The 16,813-nt window shown below is 40.0% G+C and overlaps 3 protein-coding genes across 6 annotated transcripts; 1 reads left to right on the top strand and 2 right to left on the bottom strand.

Moving 5' to 3' along the window:
• Window positions 1-348: 348 nt before the first annotated feature.
• Window positions 349-4,693, bottom strand: LOC101158175 (cyclin-Y-like protein 1). Of its 2 annotated transcripts, none has more exons than XM_011483815.4 (10): window positions 3,860-4,693; window positions 3,687-3,755; window positions 3,571-3,605; window positions 2,081-2,181; window positions 1,960-1,995; window positions 1,529-1,580; window positions 1,334-1,456; window positions 1,093-1,259; window positions 826-988; window positions 349-741 (listed from the first exon to the last, which is right to left on the bottom strand). In XM_011483815.4, the coding sequence occupies exons 1-10, from the start codon at window positions 4,017-4,019 to the stop codon at window positions 625-627; spliced, it is 1,023 nt and encodes a 340-aa protein (XP_011482117.1). In that variant the 5' UTR covers window positions 4,020-4,693; the 3' UTR covers window positions 349-624. The 2 variants fall into 2 exon arrangements, with proteins under 2 accessions (XP_011482117.1, XP_004066581.1); XM_004066533.5 differs by having other exon boundaries at window positions 1,334-1,453.
• A 748-nt stretch (window positions 4,694-5,441) lies between these two features.
• Window positions 5,442-8,729, top strand: mettl21a (methyltransferase 21A, HSPA lysine). The gene is made up of 3 exons (XM_004066534.5): window positions 5,442-5,823; window positions 8,056-8,167; window positions 8,237-8,729. Exons 1-3 carry the CDS (start codon window positions 5,677-5,679, stop codon window positions 8,632-8,634), a joined length of 657 nt encoding a protein of 218 aa, XP_004066582.1. The 5' UTR covers window positions 5,442-5,676; the 3' UTR covers window positions 8,635-8,729.
• A 1,778-nt stretch (window positions 8,730-10,507) lies between these two features.
• LOC101158674 (cyclic AMP-responsive element-binding protein 1) lies at window positions 10,508-15,293 on the bottom strand. Of its 3 annotated transcripts, XM_023964955.2 has the most exons (9): window positions 15,099-15,270; window positions 14,934-15,016; window positions 13,705-13,782; window positions 13,236-13,382; window positions 13,049-13,149; window positions 12,832-12,971; window positions 12,563-12,745; window positions 11,773-11,926; window positions 10,508-11,696 (listed from the first exon to the last, which is right to left on the bottom strand). In XM_023964955.2, exons 3-9 carry the CDS (start codon window positions 13,780-13,782, stop codon window positions 11,552-11,554), a joined length of 948 nt encoding a protein of 315 aa, XP_023820723.1. In that variant the 5' UTR covers window positions 14,934-15,016; window positions 15,099-15,270; the 3' UTR covers window positions 10,508-11,551. The 3 variants fall into 3 exon arrangements, with proteins under 3 accessions (XP_023820723.1, XP_011482141.1, XP_078799195.1); XM_011483839.4 differs by lacking the exon at window positions 14,934-15,016 and having other exon boundaries at window positions 15,099-15,293; XM_078943069.1 differs by lacking the exon at window positions 15,099-15,270 and having other exon boundaries at window positions 14,685-15,094.
• Between the last annotated feature and the right edge of the window lie 1,520 nt (window positions 15,294-16,813).

Below are 16,813 nucleotides of genomic sequence, written 5' to 3'. Positions count from 1 at the left end.
TAAAGCACCTTTCTTAAATGGTTAAACTGACAACTGACAGGGAGTCCTGACCAAGTAACCAAAAAAATCTGAACATTGACAGAACAATATATATAAAACTACTTTGCTTTTTTTTCATATATTAGCCTCAATCTATTCACTACATGAGAAAGAAAAGGTATAAATTTCACGGTTGAAAATGCGCCTTTCGTGTAAAACCTGTATTTTTGTAATAAGTAAAAGATTGTATCTTCACATCCATCTAATAGTGTCTCGATATACAAAAATATTTTGGGGCACATTTTTCAAAATTTTGACCAACTCTGTAAAGTGAAGTAAAACAAACAAACATAAAAAACCCTAACGTGCTTTCTCTATCAGACTCACCTTTTAATAGCGACTGAAATTTATTGGACATAAATAAAGTCTTGTACATTTTACAGCTATAGGAGCCTACATAGTAAGCAAAACATAAGTCTACTCATAGTTCTTGTGCAGAACTACACCACAGGGTAGTTCAAAACAGTATGTTGTGTAAATAGAGGCGGGGTAGGGTTGGCGGCTACAACCGGACAGCACTCCATGAAGAAAGATTAGGAGGGAAAACAAGGCGTCAACATGAGGAAGCTTTTTCGTGGCCGTCGTTCAGGACAGGATCGCCTGGGAATTCCGGACTCCCACCAGGTTGTCTGCACTGACAGACCTCCTCATAAGATATTTGCTCATGTCCTTATATTTGTCCTCACACAGCCTGGATATGGCCTGGAAAAAATAAGTGAAAGACAAACTTTAGTATCCGGTTACTAAACACACTGAACGATGCAACATGAACCAGGAGGTACTTGCTTCCAGTTTTTTGGCTCGCTTGTTGCTGAGCGGCTCCAGAGGGAAGTTGAGGTTGTTGTCATCGGCCAGCGAGCGCAGGTCGAAGTAATACTTGGCATAGACGCTGGCGGGGACGTTGATATTGAACTGGAGCAACTCGAGGAAATGGCGCTCCATCTCATTCCTGTTTTGTGGGATTTCCAAAATAGAAAAAAAGAAATCAAACCTCATGGGAGACGTGGCATTTGTGTGAAAACTGTAATGCTACTGACGAAGAGCAACACTGACATGTCCTCCACGGTAATGTCTTTGAGGATCTGGCAGTAGTCGACGTTCCACACCGCCTGATCGTCCCAGACTTTGGACGCCAACAGAACAGCTCCAAGGACAATGCGTTTCCAGTTGCAAGGACAAATGTCGATTTCGGCATAAGTCAGAAGCCTTTCCAGGTACACCTGGCACCACAAATTTGAAACATTACCAGCTTGTTTTGACAGTTGAAAAGCAAAAGAAGATGCTGTATACTCACCAGAGTAACAATGGCGCACTCAGCGGTGAGCTGCGCAGAGCTGAAGAGCGTTCTGATAAAGCGGTAGATGAGTTTGTGCTCTGGGTCGACTACCGAGTAATCGTCTGGGACCTTCTCCCTCTGCTGGGCAGAAGGTCCGTCAAGCGGTTTTACAGGCACAGTTGACAATGCTGCGTCACGGGGTCAAACACTCACCGATAAAGGATGCTTCTTTTCATCAAAGATGTCGAGCGAGCGGTTTGAATCCCTGCAGAGTGATTAACAAGCAAAAAGCGTAAGAAGGTGTTGAGTCAGTAACCCAATGGAATTTTTTAACCGTATGTAAAATCTACACATTTTTCCAATTTTTAGGTTAAAACAAATTTTCTTCAACTTTCTAATTTATGAGGCTAGTTACAATTTCTCTGCAGTTTTTGGAAAGCTCCACCCCCAGCAAATCTTTTGAAAATGATGAAGGGATTAATATTATCCAGGTATTTTTATTTTCACAATGGTTGACAGCAAACAGTTACTATTTTGTTATTTGTACAAAATACAGGAAATTTTGAAACCATTGATGGTTTTCATGCTACTTTAAGTCTACTTTTTTGTTGCAGAAGCCATGGAATATTTGGCACATTGCCTACCTGTTTTTAATGTGATAGTATATGGCCAATGAAACGCTGGAATGGAAAAGAAAACATTGGTGAAATTATTGCAAAACTTCAAGTGTTCTTTAGTGCCAACAATTTTTTAAAAGTCACTCACCATTTGATGGTGCTCTTGAGGTTGGGTTGACTGACCGTGCTGTCGTCTAAGAATATTGTTGAGCAGGAGCTATACTTCTTCGTCAGGGGCCCTGGGGACACCTGATTGCAAACAGATTGTTAAAGGTTTGCTTTTCCTCTGTTCCTCTTAAGGTCCTTACTGTTAAATGCACGTGAGAACTGGACTGAGCGAGTGTGTTGTCCCAAACAGAAAATGACTCGCTTCCGGTTACAACGAACCTGACGGTGTATTCAGACTGGAAAAGTCCGTTGGTCTGGACCAAGTCTGCTCAATTTTGTACAGACCGAGTATTGGACCTTGGGTTTGGTGTGTATTCAGACTGCCTTTCAACCAGACATTTCTGTTTTGAACCAAAGTTTTAAAAAACAACAACATGTGACCGAGGATCTCTTCAAGGAATAACGAGGGCAATAAAAGAAAGGATAATGGAAGTCCTACACTTTGCAATCCTTGTCAAGATGGTTCACTTATTGAAATATTATATTTCGCTGACCACTTTTGAACATCTGTATCAACATCAGGTACAACACTTTGGTATGGTGGAGGCATGCTCCAAGCAATTACTGAGGCGACAACAACTAAGAAGGTACGCTGATAAGTGTTTATGACATATCGATTGTCAGTAAAGCGGTGTGAGAAGCAATGTGTATCACCTTAAAAGTTGTTTTAATAAGTCTACATTCATCCGACCACATTTCAATGAATTGCTGTGTCTCATCGTCATGGTTGCTACGTTCCTACTCTGCTTACATGCCATAAGCTCCAAGCGAACCGGAGCTCAGTCCTTTTTGAATAAATGGGACTAAGAGCAGATCCTGGTCAGGGTCCGCTTGGCTGCAGTCAGACTAAAAATGTGTTCTGGATTATCGGGGGAAGCGAGCTCTGGTTCATTTTAAGCGGACCAAATGTGTCCGGTCTAAAAATACTCAAAGTCAACTCAGTCTGCAATTTTACGTGATACAGAAGTGACCATTTTGGACCAAGACGTCGTCGGTAAGCAAAAATTGGTCCGAGTCAGTCTGAGTCAACTTTTCTATGACAGCCATTCTCGCCACTCAGGAGTGAGCTTGTTTAAAGTCCACACTCCTACCAAAGAAAATTCCCTAATAGTCTTTAATCTTTAAAGCCGGAGCTAATAAAGACAAATATACGGTACATAAAATTTGTCAAACGTTTTCAAAGTTGGACGTAGGGGCCTGCAGGCACCACATACCTTTAGGAAGGCATTTGATTGGGAAGTTTTTAACTTGAATAACTTGCACTACAGGAAAAATATTGTATAAAAAAGAAAAACGGGTAGCCGAGTACGAATGCTTAATCTGATATATATAATTCACTAAGTAATAGTAGTTTATTTATCAATAGAAGTCAATGGAATTTCAGCTTTTTGGGATCGGTGAGGACTTCCTGTTTGAACGCAAGCAGGGAGTCACTCAGTCCAGTTCCCATATGCAGTGAATGGTGCTTACGTGATTCATGTAGTTGCTTTTCCTCTTCTCGCGCACTGGAAAGGGAAGGGAAGTTCGTCAGGCATGAAGCCGACATGATAAATCGAATGAAAACAATTTACAGGCGGAACACTGACCATCTGTCTGTGATTTGTTGAGGAAGAGGGTACTGGCTCTTGGGTGGTCTGATGGGTTTGCTTCTAGCTCTACAAAGAAGAGGAATAAAAGATATGACAATATGTAGTGCTAAAATTGAGCTCTACGACTCGGTTACACCACCGTCAGATGCCATAAGAGGCTCCCCACGCACCATCAGGGAGCTCTCTGTCACTGATGTGCTGCAGGTAGGTCCCGGTGTCCTCGCTCACGTCCTCAGTCGTGGTGATCAGACACTCGTCAAGTTCTACCTGCCTTCTGTGGATCTTTGGGCTCTCTGCAGGAGAGAAGCAGCAGGACACGGAACCGCCCATTGCTGACGGTCAACAACTCTATGACGACTAGAGCTGCTTCCCATACAACTACAGGGTGGAGGGTCCAAATTCTGCCTCAACCTTAGGGGGGCAGTCTTTTTTTTTTTAAACACACATTTACATAAAATAAAGTTGCATAACAGTTTTTGGGACAAACTAGTTTAAAGTATGTATTTAGTTAAATTAAGGGACTAATTAAGCTGCTGAGAACCTTTAGGATATCAGAGTGTACGTGCAGGACAGCTGACACATTCAGGGCGTGTGCGCAGCATTGCACTGGCGCACTTTGACAAAGAATTTCGGGCATGGATTTTCAGCTGTTTTCCAGTTTACGAAGATCGAATCTAACAGGGAATAGTCAAGATCTCCACGATCTTCCTTCATTGTCAGCAGGATGACGCCAGCTTCTGGAGCTCAATCCATTCCTGGCTCGGTCCTCGGCGGCAAAGATATGTCCATTTCGGCCGCTCTGCAGGGTTAAGGTGCGTCTTCAAAGTTGGCCAAGAAGCTAAGAAACAGACTCAAATGGCGAAGATTCCCATCGAGAAAATCCAAATAGTAGTGGGATTGAGATTTATAAGGAGCATTAGCTTTCATCTCGTCGCATTTACGGAGACTGGGGTGTAAAAACGACGGGAGCCGTTAAACTCCGCGGAAGCTTCCGGGTTGTACTTTCAAACTAAAAGCCTAGCTCGTTTTGTTCATAAAGAAAAAAAAAAGGAAAAAAAGGCACTTCAGCTTTCATGCAAGCCTAAATATTTATATAGTTATATTATATGGTATTCTGTTTCGCTTATACGATCTTGGAGGGACAGCCCAATGGAATTGCACTTTAGGATTTTTAGGTTGTTTAAAATATGTCTTCCACTTTCGGCTTCTCCCATCAGGGGTCGCCACAGCGAACAAGTCGCATGGTAAATTTGGCAATGTTTTACGCCGGATGCCCTTCCTGACGCAACCTTCTCAAACCGGGCTTGGAACCGGCACAGAGGTAGAGAAGGGAACAGGGAGCAGCCCGGAGTCGAACCCTGGTTTCACGGACGGAAGGCGTTGTTTAAAATATGTAATTAACTAAAATTACAAAATAATTTTAGTTTTATATATAAATATATATATATAACCCTAACCCTATAAAAATAATAAATAAATAAAAATGAAATTGTTTTTTTGGGGTGATATTTATTTACAAAGCAACAGATTAATTGAGAAAAAAAGTGTGATCTGAAAAAGAGCCCTACTTAATACCCTCATGATTACTACTTTAGGATGTATTAGACTGAGTGGGGTATTTTTGTTTATTTACACAGACGATATAACAAACAAAAGAATTGATCAAAACGTTGACATTGCATTTTTATTTTTTCATGCTTTTATCTTCGTTGACAGGTAGCCACCAAAAGCGGAAATGCCACAGATGATCATATAGATCCGGGTAGCTTGAGGCCACGCCTCTACGCTACAGCCGTTCAGAAAAGGAAAAATGAAAAAAAAAAAAAGAAAACTGACAGTTGTACGGACATTTGATTGGTCATCGTCGTCAATGCTTTAACGTGATTGGCTAATGACTAGACTCGCTGTTTGCCCTGCCAATCCCCTTTGACACGCTCGAATCTGTTTCGGTGTGTCATGTTAACCTAGCATCGTTTTTGTTTACAACATGGCTCTTGTTCCGTACGAGGAAAACTCCCTCCCGGCGCTTTCGAAACTCCACAATGCAACTGCGCAGTTCCGCTTCGCCAACCGGGACTTAAGTCTTTCCCAGGACTGGAAGAAGCTCGGGGTTGCGGCAGTCGTGTGGGATGCGGTACGCAGGAATGTCTCTTCTGGTCTTTGCCTTCAAAGCTCAGCCAGCATGAACAACGTGAACCTACATTGATTAATAACAACGATGTGAAGACATGAGAGTACCAACACTATGAAAAGTTCAAACCATTGAGTGTATGTGACAACCGGACTGAGTGACCCCTTCCCCCTCGTGTTCCAAACAGGAAGTGCCCGCGTGCTCCAAGAAGCCAAAATCCCATAGACTTCTATAGAGAAATTACTGTTATTTTATTAGTCAGATTACCCATTCTTGCCCTGCTACATTTTTTTAAACACGTCCTTTGCTTATCCTATTTTTTTAAAAGACATGTCTGTAGTGCAAGTTATTAATGTTATAAACTGGCCAATCAGAAACCTCATTCAAAGTATGTGGTTCCACGTCAGAACGTTAGAAATATTTGACAAATTTGAGTTGCGTCCGAATTTACCTACTACATGGTGCACTATATTTTGCGTTCGCCATTTTGTAGTGCCGTTCAAATCTACAATTCCAAAATCGAGTGCCCTGGAAATTTCCCAGAAGTCTCTGCGAAAAACCAATGTGCATCGATGCTCACTAGAGAGACAAATATAGACCAAAAAGCATTGCGTCGGAATAATTTTTGCCCAAAAATGTATTTCAATGTATTTTTTTAATAAAACTGCCAATGTTTTTATCTTCAGTAGAAAGTAGATTAATAAATCAATTAGACTTTAACATCATGAAATTGATGACGTCATTTTTCGCTGTTTAAAAAAAAAAAAAAATTGTGAGAATGGTGTTCGAATTGCTTTTAAAATCCAGGACACTAGATAGTTCCGCACTATATCGTTTTTTAGTAGTTAGGGATTAGAGTGGGAATTCGGACACAGCCTTAGTGTAGCACGCTTTGAAGTAGTAGGAGTGTGGCCTTCTGTGGTTGCCATAGAAACGTTGACTCAGACCAATTGCTGCCCACTTACATCGTCTGGCTCCAACATGGTGGCGTCTGTTCCACGAAAAGATGGCGAGCTAATTGACTTTTTTTCTTTGGAGCCAGAAGTAGTTTTGTATGGGTGATGTCAAACTCACTCAGTCCAGTTTTCTTATACAGTGGTCCCTCACCATATAGCAGGTCAACTTTCGCGGTCTTCCTCTTTCGTAGATTTTGCATTTAATTTATATTACTGCGCTCTGCGTCCTGATTGGCTGTTGACCTTGTCAATCAATCTCCTCTGTGCCATGTCTCTTTTATAGTGAGAATATCTTCTGTTTGTTCATTATGTATTTCTAAATAATATTTCAACTTTATTATCATACACAAAAGGAAACATCTGTGATCCTACTTTGCGGATTTCACATATCGAGCGTTATTATAACGTAACCCCTGCAATAATCGAGGAAACACGGCAGTCAAGGATTTTACCAGAGAGTTAGTGACAGCTTTTGTGATTCCAGAAATAATATTACTGTATAGAAGACACCCCTTTAGGACTTATCAGTATAAATACACAACAGAGATGGTAGCAGTTTTATGAAGAATGGATGGAAGACATCAAGTCATACAAAAATCAAATTATATTAAGACTTGAATTTTTCTTTAATCAGTATACAAATCAACCATTTAGACAGAAGACTCAATCAATGATTTACAACTTGTATCTGGATACTGAATTATAAAGGACTTCATGACAATGAATTGACATATGTGAATAGATTTAATCTGGACATGGTTATCGATCTGTAGTCAGCCCAATGGATGTATGACAACAAAGGTGGGACAAAGAAGAGATAGGACGATGGTTTTATCATAAATCCGTTGGAAAGAGTGAACATAAGCAATGCCATAGAATTCAAGATAAAGCGATTCATAGGGACACACTTAGCTAAACTAGTAGCTTTATCATATTAGTAAACAGATTAATGGAAGATGTAGAACACATGCCAAGGTAGACTAAATACTGAAGACAAAGAGATACATTTCAAAAATAACTTAAAAAACTCAAATGTATGTGGACGATTCACAATATCATAAGTAAAATATTCAGACAGATATTGTTTGAATTTCTTAGAAAGAAAGGGCTTTTGGGTAGGTCATGAATGAGATGCAGTGTTAGTAGAAGGGGTAAAACCTCTTGAATCACACCCCAGACCAGGCGGTGCCGATAATGCACCATTGTGTTGTTTGTTAGCCGCCAAAAAACGAGACAAGAACAATAGAACCCTTTGATAAACTGATTGTTTTGTCTGCAGGCAGTTGTCATGTGTGTGTATCTGGAGCTGGGAAAACTGGAGCTGAAGGGGAAGCGGGTCATTGAGTTAGGGGCCGGTACCGGACTGGTGAGCATCGTTGCAGCTCTGCTGGGTAAGTTTTCCCTTTTTCTATAATTAATAATAAAAAAGGTAAAGGTTTAAAGGTTCCTATTACCTCCAGGTGCACACGTGACCGTCACTGACAGACTGCCCGCCCTAGACTTCCTGTCAGCCAACGTAAAGGCTAACCTACCACCGGATTCTCACGATGCCGTGGTCATTTCAGAGCTCACCTGGGGCGAGGGACTGGAACGTTACCCAGCCGGGGGCTTTGACCTGGTCCTGGGAGCAGATATCGTCTATCTGGAGGACACTTTTGCGTCTCTACTGCGAACTCTGTTGCACTTGTGTCATGACACCACAGTCGTGTTGCTGTCCTGTAAGATCCGCTACGAGCGAGACACGCACTTTCTACGCATGCTGGAGGAGGTCTTCGTGGTCGAGGAGGTTCACTTTGATCAAGAAAGGGACATCCATGTTTACAGAGCCAACAAACGGCAACCAAGGGGAGAGTTATGACCCTTTAAGTTTACTCAATGTTACAGCATTATACAAATGGGTCTTTTTTTATGTTTAAAAGTTTATTAAATGCAATTCTCATAAAAACAGAGAAAGCCTCATTGTCAAAACACTAAATGGATTGGGTTTATAGTAACAGAAAAAAATTCAATTTTCTTTTGGATTTTCACTGTAAAACAAATTTTGTTTGCTTATAAAGTGTAGTTTTTGTATGATTCACACTACCGCCCAACTATTTTGTCACAAGAGGGCCCAAGTCTTGGTCTCCTTGTGATGGACCCCAGCCCGGATAAAACACAAGGTCGTGTCAGGAAGGGCATCCGGTATAAAAATCTCTGCCAAACCACCTGTGCAAATCAGCTTCCACTGACGGGATATGCCAAAAGGTAAACAACTTTTGTAAACAAAAGCATCGTCACACTTCAAGTAAACTAACAGAAAGATCTGATTTAGCGTAAAAAAAGTACAATAAACGTATTTAAAGGAAAAGCAATCCATAAACTTAAAGAACATATAATGCCTTTTCTAAATAAAAATCAATTTTCTTTAACCTAGTCTTTATTGTCAATACCTGGATTTAGTAAAATACAGTAGCGTCCTGTATTTGAAATATATTTTTTAAAATTTATTATGTTTCACTGCACTTTTGAAAGATTATTACAGATAAAGGAAAAGTGAGGTTCCCTGAGGGTTATGTTACGTTCACACAGGGCTGCGTTCGAGAGACAACTTTCAATGAAAAGTGGTCACACGTAATCGTGTATTTTAGGCTTCTGCATACAGAAGTTTATGCTAATTTTGAAATCTGTTTTCAGGCTTCATGTTCAAAACGTGCGGCAATTAAGCGTGCGTCATTAGTTAAAACTAGTTAAAAATACTTTGACCACAGGGACTCAGACATAGTATAGTGACGTTTGGGTAGCGTCCTTTTCAATACACGGAAGTATCAACTACAGTTGGAAATTGATCATGAAGAAGAAATTCATAATTGCGTTTTGTGCCCAAGTGAAATTATAGAACACCAAGTCTTTTAAAGAACAGCGTGGAGCAGTGAAAAAACAAGACTGGAGCAAGATTTGCAATTGTACCAATAATTTCCCACGAAGTGTCTAATAACTGCAAGTGAATGCGCTAGTATCAGGTAGCGACAGACCAGTGTGATCACTAGGGCTGCACAGTATGAAGAAAACATGCCATATGCGATATTAGAGATTAATATTGAGATGACGATATAACTTGTGATACATGAACAAATAGCAAAAAAACCAAAAACAGTATTTCCATTTCACTGCAACAGTTTAAAAATTACACTCTAAATGACCATCATCTACGTAGGAGGCGATCATCTAACTTTAAAGGGCTCCATCCCATTGGTCAACAACGTGAAGGACTCCCTCCGATTGGTCAAATGCATAAATGGACCCGCTAAATACTTAAAGCTGCCATAATTGCGTTAGCAAATTTAAGGTAAAAATTTATTGCAACATTCGCCATCTTTTGCGATGTGCGTATTGCACAGCTTGATATTGTAAAAGTAAATGCGCGATCGATTGTTCAGAACACCGTATGCTAAATCACATTCCCGGTGTGTACGTAGCCTCACATTTGGCTTTGTTCAGTTTGTAGATTTACATAATTTCGCGTTGTCCATTTTTTAGAAATTATATTAATTATTTCGTTTCTACTGCATTAAAGGTTTCATCGTCCAACTTATGTAAATTCCCCTTTTGCAGCACTGATGCTTTCATTTCTTGTGGTTTTGTGTGAAGCTCAACATCAAAGAGAAATGAGTCTTTGATCTCCCTAAAATCAAAGGGGTCACATGACCAGACGATCTCTTTTATGCGCCTTTGAAGAACCAGATGAGACTAAATTACCAGAAACACATTTAATAACAGCTGCCAAAAATGTCATATCTGTATAGCTCTAACACAATGCACTTTATAATGCAACTTGACATTTAGAATTTTTTGTTAAAAAAAGATAACAAGAAGCAACATAAAAAAAGCATACTTTTCATATTTATACATAATACCTAAAGAGAATAATATGGCATTCCTTTCTTATTTTTCGCCGATTTGGTCAAACTTTACAATCCTTTCGTACAAATTTTTAATCGCAGATGTCCGATCGAGTAAGAGCCTGTTGGTGTTGAAATGAGGATTGTAAATGCAAAGAAAGTGCCCATTTTTTGTCCAACAAATGCAATTTTTGGAGGAAGAGTTCGCAAAATATAGATCTAGGTATCAGTACTCTCTCAAATATAGACTTTAGAATATAGCAACATACGATTACAGCTCTCAGAAATCTTTTTTTTTTTTGGCTGCTTGTTAAGGCTCATTAGTTCGTAAAGAATCAAAAAAAAAAAAAAGTTTAAAAATCCACAATATAAAAAGAAAACAAAACAGGTTGTTTCCATGTCTCTTTGTGTTTCCTGGAGGGTCTTGTTGTAACATTTCATCAATTTAAGTCGTTGATTAGCATCTTTACGCTTAAAAAAAAGCCTCGATTTTTTTTCTATTTGTTCGTGCCGAAAACATAATAAATGTAAAGTAAAATCCAAAAAATAAAAACAAGAAATTATAGGATGAAATATTTTACCGAAATACAGGTGAGATAAAACAGCCGACCTACAGTTGAAAGCGTAACGAATGTTAATGCGTGAATCCGAAGGAAGCTGCGTGACCGGTGCCAGAGTGAAACCGCCGGCGTTCCCCCTTTTTGACGGGAATCTCGTCTGGTTCGTCCTCGGTGGGATTCTTTACAGTTTTTAAAAAGAAAGTTGTAGAAAAAGGAGGAGTGGCGTCCAGATGCTTGGCTCTGTCCTGAGTCACTGTTTATGACGGGAGGGGAGGTGCCTGTCAAGCCCCGCCCACCCACCCCCCTTCCAGCAGGTGTGTGTTGATGTTTTTTGTTTTTACTCGGATTTGTGGCAGTACAAGTCTTTGAGAGCTTTTAGTTCCTCGATGAGGGTTTTGTTTTGATTCTCCAACACGGCGACACGGTTCTCCAGACACTTCACATACTCCTTCTTCTTCCGGCGACACTCTCTGGCGGCCTCCCTGCGGCGGAGATCGAAGGTCAACATCTTCTCTCAGCGATTTCTCCAAACTCCAAAAGCGCCTTTCGGTCACGTACCTGTTTTTCATCAGCCGCACCTCCCTTTTGCGCGTCACTTCCTCCGTGCCACCCCCCGTCCCCAGCGCTGGCGACGTTGCCATGACGACCCCAGAAGTGAGGGCACTGGTCGAGGTGGTACGAATTTGATAAGCTTGAACGTCGCCGGAAGCAGCTAACAGGGGAGAAAAAAACCAAAACAATTAAAGGTCAAATGGTAGAAAAACAAAGTGTTAAATTAAAACACCAAAGATTATTATCTAATGACATGCAAATTATAATATTTAGTTTGAAACGTCAACGCAAGGGCTGAATTTTCATTTTAAGGGTTGAGTTATATTTATAGGGTGCACCGTCAATGACTGGTCTGTTTTTGAACTTACGTCATATATAAGGCGCATAAAGGGAGACAAAAAAAACTTTGTGATAACCCTAGAACTCGTTTGCAACATGCTACATGTTAGCCACATTAGCGTGTTGACCAAACCTGTAACTCCCAACGGGTAGATAACACTAAACATTGGACAGATTTCGTGTAGCCTGCTTTTAAGTGGAAAGGTTAGCGCTAGGGTTTTGGTTCCATCAAGCACACTCCTGATTGGCGAGAGTGGTTGCCATAGAAATGCTGACTCAGACCAATTACTGCTTACTGGTGTTTTCACAGCATCTGCACCGTGAAAACAAAAAAAGGCGACCGAAGTGACTTTATTTCGTTGGAGCAGGAAGCAAGCAATTTTCTAATCTGCGTGACGTCACCCATGAGTGGTAACATAAGGGGGCGGGGACAACTGAGTCAAAACCCTTCCCTCACCTTGTACGACCACCTGGTTGCTGGGCACAAGGATCTGCTGGCCGTCGCTGGTCTGCGCATACTGCAGGATGGTGGCGCCCTGCTGACCTGCAGCCGCGCTGGCCATGGTCAGAGTCTGCAGGCCCTGCACCCCATCTGTGCCGTTATTGGCCAGCTGAATAGCCCCTCCCTGAGTGATGGCGACTGCACAAAAGGAAGGAGCACAACTGGCATGAAGACTTTCGCCTTTAATGTGTAATCCGTCGTTTTTGGGGGAAGGGGCTCCTTACTGTACTGGCCACTGCTGGTTTGATAAATGGGGGTTGGCATGGTGACCGTGGTGATGGCTGGAGTCGAGTCGTCTTCTGATTTCTCCTCTTCAATTCGAGGAACCGCAGGGGCGTCGGATGACAAATCGTTCAGAATTTTCCTAAAAAAAATACACAGAATTTTTATGTTGTGCCTTTTTTGGGTGCTCTTTCCTGAAACTTTTAGAGAAAAACCGACCTGTATGATGGCCGCCTGGACAGAATCTCCCTCCTCTTTTGAGAGTCGGTGACGCTGTCAACCGACTCCTGGGAGTCTTCGCTTTCGGCAACTGTTGAAATCTGCACACAAACAGCAAAATTTTCCCACGTGAACCGAGAAAACCAGATCCCAGGATACATCCCTGATGGGTTCCCCAAGTCTTTACCTGAACCGTTTGGACCTGTGGCGACTGAATAACCGAAGGCTGAGCGGCTTGGATCACTCCGTGCACCTGCACCGTTTGACCGTTCGGTAGCTGAACCAGGGTGACCGTGGGACTGTTGGAGGAAACTTGACCTGCCGTTAAAGACGCCTGCATCCAAGACAAACATGTTTCATTTTCATTTGATCTCCCAAAACAGTAAACAATACAATTTTAGATTTGACATTTATGACTAACAAAATCAGATTATGCACCATAATCGATCAAGTATGACCTAAAAACACCAGCAAATATGGTTTCTGGGTGCAAAACTATATACAAATTCTCAAAATATGATTTATTTTGGACAACTTTGTGCACAAATGTAGCCGCCTTTGACTCCGCCTTTGCCTTATCAGCTCAAAAGCGACCGCTAAGCACTAAAACAATAAATAGAAATTTAAAAAACCTGTATTTGTAGGAGTCAATTCACCTGCGTCAGGGTAATCTGCTGTGTCTCTGGCTCCGTTTCGCTGCTTTGCTGCGTCTCTGTTCCCGCTTCCATGGTCATCTGCAAAAAAAGAACAGTTGAATCGTCTTTTTAAAAGCGCGTCCAGTGGCTTTTTTATTTGGGATTATGATGTTTTAAGCCAGAATTAAAAAGAAGAAAACTAAAGTAGAAATTTAATAGAAATTTGCCTCCACGTTAATGGTGTGGAGTAAGCAAGCCCCCTTCCCCATCACCCATCTGTTTACATGCTCTTCTGGTACATTACAGCCACTCACAACCCCAACCTAACATTACTGGCGCGAAAAAATAAATAAAATAAAAGGCGAAATTTTCTTTAATAGAAGTCCCTGATCATCAGAAAAATGCCACAACTTGTTAAAACACCCAAAAGTGGGTCTTTTACAAGTAATATTTGAAGAATTCAAAATTTTGTTTGCTTAAAAGTGCGGCGAAACAATTACATCAACCTTGAAAAAGTTTTTGAAAATTTGAACAGTGTTTTTATTGCCACGATGGTTACATTTTGATACGCTTTTCTTACTGTGCATTAACACGCAACAGGTATGCGAAGCTGATTTACTACAAGAGGGTGTGGTTTAGCCTGACATGCTTGCTAGCACAGTAGCAGGACTGATGTTTGTTTTAACCTCTTTTAATACTTTTCTAAAAAAAGAAAACAAAAAGATGAACGTAGGAAAAAGGGAAGACTTAACTAAACACAAAAGTAAAAAACATAACAATACGTATGATCTTTGCAATGTTTTAGTTTCGAAATCGCTTCAAAAGTTAGCATGTGCGCTAGTTAGCTCCCTCGTTAGCATGCTAACTATCGAATAATTATTAAATGATTGCAGGGATGCATTGACCATTTACCCAGAGTGCAATTCGTGTATTTTGTTTCTTAAAGTTATTTCCTAAAATTGTTCACATCACATCGTCTTCTTCGTTTTTAAAGTACGTACCTATTTTTGAATTTCTGAGTGGTACCGTTAGGTTGCTAGCTTCAATTTTACATGGAGGGAAACGTCTGCATGCATTGTAAAGCAGTTTGTTTTTAACCAAGATGCTCACTTTTAAACAATGAAAATAACGTTACTGGGTTTATTTTTAATTGCAGCGGGTTTTAAACTAATGCTAAGGTTCACTAGCAAACTAGCCCCTTTCGCATTCGTTTATTAAATAATAATTCCAGCACACTCCCACATTAATACCTCTATCAGCTGAGCCAGCCTCGCAGAGACTGACTCATTTTGTCAGCCTCTGCAACACCGCCGCCATGATCTCTTTGTTGGCTCTGTGCGGATATATTGGGTAGAAAAATCATCTCCGGCCGGCCGTATATCTGTTTAGCAAACATCGGATGCGTATCCTCTTACCAACACAGACTCGCTTCGTCACTCCCGGGTCTACGGAGCTCCACTTTTATTCAGACCGACACGTAAGAGACCGCGTCAGGCTACACCTCCGTCGCGTCACCGAGAACAACAACACGGAGAGGAGGACGAAGGAGACGACGACAGCGAGGGAAAAAAAAAAAAAAAAAAAAAATCTAAGGACCGCCGAGAAACCCCGAGCGAAGACGGAAAAAGCCGAAAGATGACGATAAGAACCGAAGAGATGGGGCGAAATACGAACAATGTCGAAGTGCTTTTTTTAAATTTAACATAAAAGTGCTATTATTTAAAAATCATTGACTGACATAATAATATTAAAAATAAAAAAAAAAATCACAGTAAAAGCTGACTCAGAGAACAAAATAAAATGAAAATCACATGAAAACGCAGAACAATATATATATATTTTTTATTTCGGTTATCTCGGCAACTTCAATAGAATTAGCATTTTTTTAATTAGCCAATTTAAATATGCAGAAAGTCTCAAGATAACTAATTCTTTTAGACTGCCCTCTTAAAAAAGGGGAAATGAATCATGAAACATGTTTTTTATGTCAATCTTCAAACAAATATTTTGTTTTCTTGCAGCCAAGGTTCTGTAGTTTTTTTTTATTATAAAAATTTATGAGTCACTAAACGAATGACAAACTTCAAACAATACAATCTTTTGTAGTTTTTTGTTATGTTTTACTTCATGTTAGATTCATTATATATATATATAAAATTATTGTAAAGCTATAGTTATACATAGTGAAAAAGAATACAACCATGATGGACAATATTAAACAATTTGTAAGTCCAAAAAGTTAGAAAAAGCAACAACAAAAATGTCAAAAAGGACCAAAGAGATGGGGCAAAATACGGAGAATGTCAAACAAAGTATTTTTAATATTTTCTTTTTATATATATCACTTTTTCTTCTATATAATTTACTATCAAAGAGCAGCACAGTCAATTTTTCATGAGAAAAAAAAATCCCAATATTTGAAACCTGCTGTAAAACCCGGAAAGTGAGATGAAAAGCAACATACATTTAAAAATAATATTGAGGCAGTAGAATTCTTACTTATTTAAAATTTGGGTCAACATCTAAAGGCATCTAAAATATACACATCTAAAAAAACATATAAAGAAATGCTTTTGTAGCACAAATAAAACAGAAAGAAAAGGAGACAACAGCCTTTTTTGAAATCTGAAATAGTTTGTAACTTTTAACAGGTTTAAACATGACTTCATTTAAAAATAAAAGAGATCAGCAAAAGTAGTAGAAGGTAGTCTGATGTCAGCATTGATAAAATACATAAATATATAGATATTTTTTTTACTGTTTGTGATGCATCTCAGCCAGTATTTCATAAATGTAACAAACTAAAAATAAATTACTGATAAATTAGTGACCCTTACCGGATTTTTTTGGTCTACAACTTAAAATCGTTGAATTTTTTTCTTCAAAAATACAGTCCAGCCCATAACCTGGCGGGCCTTAGGTGTAAATTGTGGTTGTGCTTACTTCCCTCATCTTGATTTTCCGTGGTACGCGCTGCCGAAAAATCTGTCCAAACGTTTTACTTTGAAAACTGTACAACTTGATGGGTTAATAGAGCATCATGGGGGCTGGAGCCTGATGGAGTGATACGTACGGAGCTTCAATTGATTGTGAATGAGTTGAATAAGGTTTGACTTACCGGACTGTTTTG

This window comes from Oryzias latipes, chromosome 2, assembly GCF_053564925.1.
Source record: "Oryzias latipes strain Hd-rR chromosome 2, Olatipes_Hd-rR_3.1".
Lineage (NCBI taxonomy): Eukaryota > Metazoa > Chordata > Actinopteri > Beloniformes > Adrianichthyidae > Oryzias > Oryzias latipes.
This window is presented reverse-complemented; position numbering and strand designations above follow the sequence as displayed.

Excerpts from the sequence above, each read along its gene's own strand:
- LOC101158175 (XM_011483815.4), bottom strand. The coding sequence starts at position 4,019 with ATGGGCGGTTCCGTGTCCTGCTGCTTCTCTCCTGCAGAGAGCCCAAAG. Across the intron at positions 1,260-1,333 it reads AGTGCGCCATTGTTACTCTG|GTGTACCTGGAAAGGCTTCT; the intron begins GTGAGTATACAG and ends TTGTGGTGCCAG. Across the intron at positions 989-1,092 it reads GACATTACCGTGGAGGACAT|GAATGAGATGGAGCGCCATT; the intron begins GTCAGTGTTGCT and ends CCCACAAAACAG.
- LOC101158674 (XM_011483839.4), bottom strand. The coding sequence starts at position 13,782 with ATGACCATGGAAGCGGGAACAGAGACGCAGCAAAGCAGCGAAACGGAG. Across the intron at positions 12,972-13,048 it reads TCCAGGCGGCCATCATACAG|GAAAATTCTGAACGATTTGT; the intron begins GTCGGTTTTTCT and ends TATTTTTTTTAG. Across the intron at positions 12,746-12,831 it reads AACCAGCAGTGGCCAGTACA|TCGCCATCACTCAGGGAGGG; the intron begins GTAAGGAGCCCC and ends CCTTTTGTGCAG.
- mettl21a (XM_004066534.5), top strand. The coding sequence starts at position 5,677 with ATGGCTCTTGTTCCGTACGAGGAAAACTCCCTCCCGGCGCTTTCGAAA. Across the intron at positions 5,824-8,055 it reads CGGCAGTCGTGTGGGATGCG|GCAGTTGTCATGTGTGTGTA; the intron begins GTACGCAGGAAT and ends TTTTGTCTGCAG. Across the intron at positions 8,168-8,236 it reads CATCGTTGCAGCTCTGCTGG|GTGCACACGTGACCGTCACT; the intron begins GTAAGTTTTCCC and ends TATTACCTCCAG.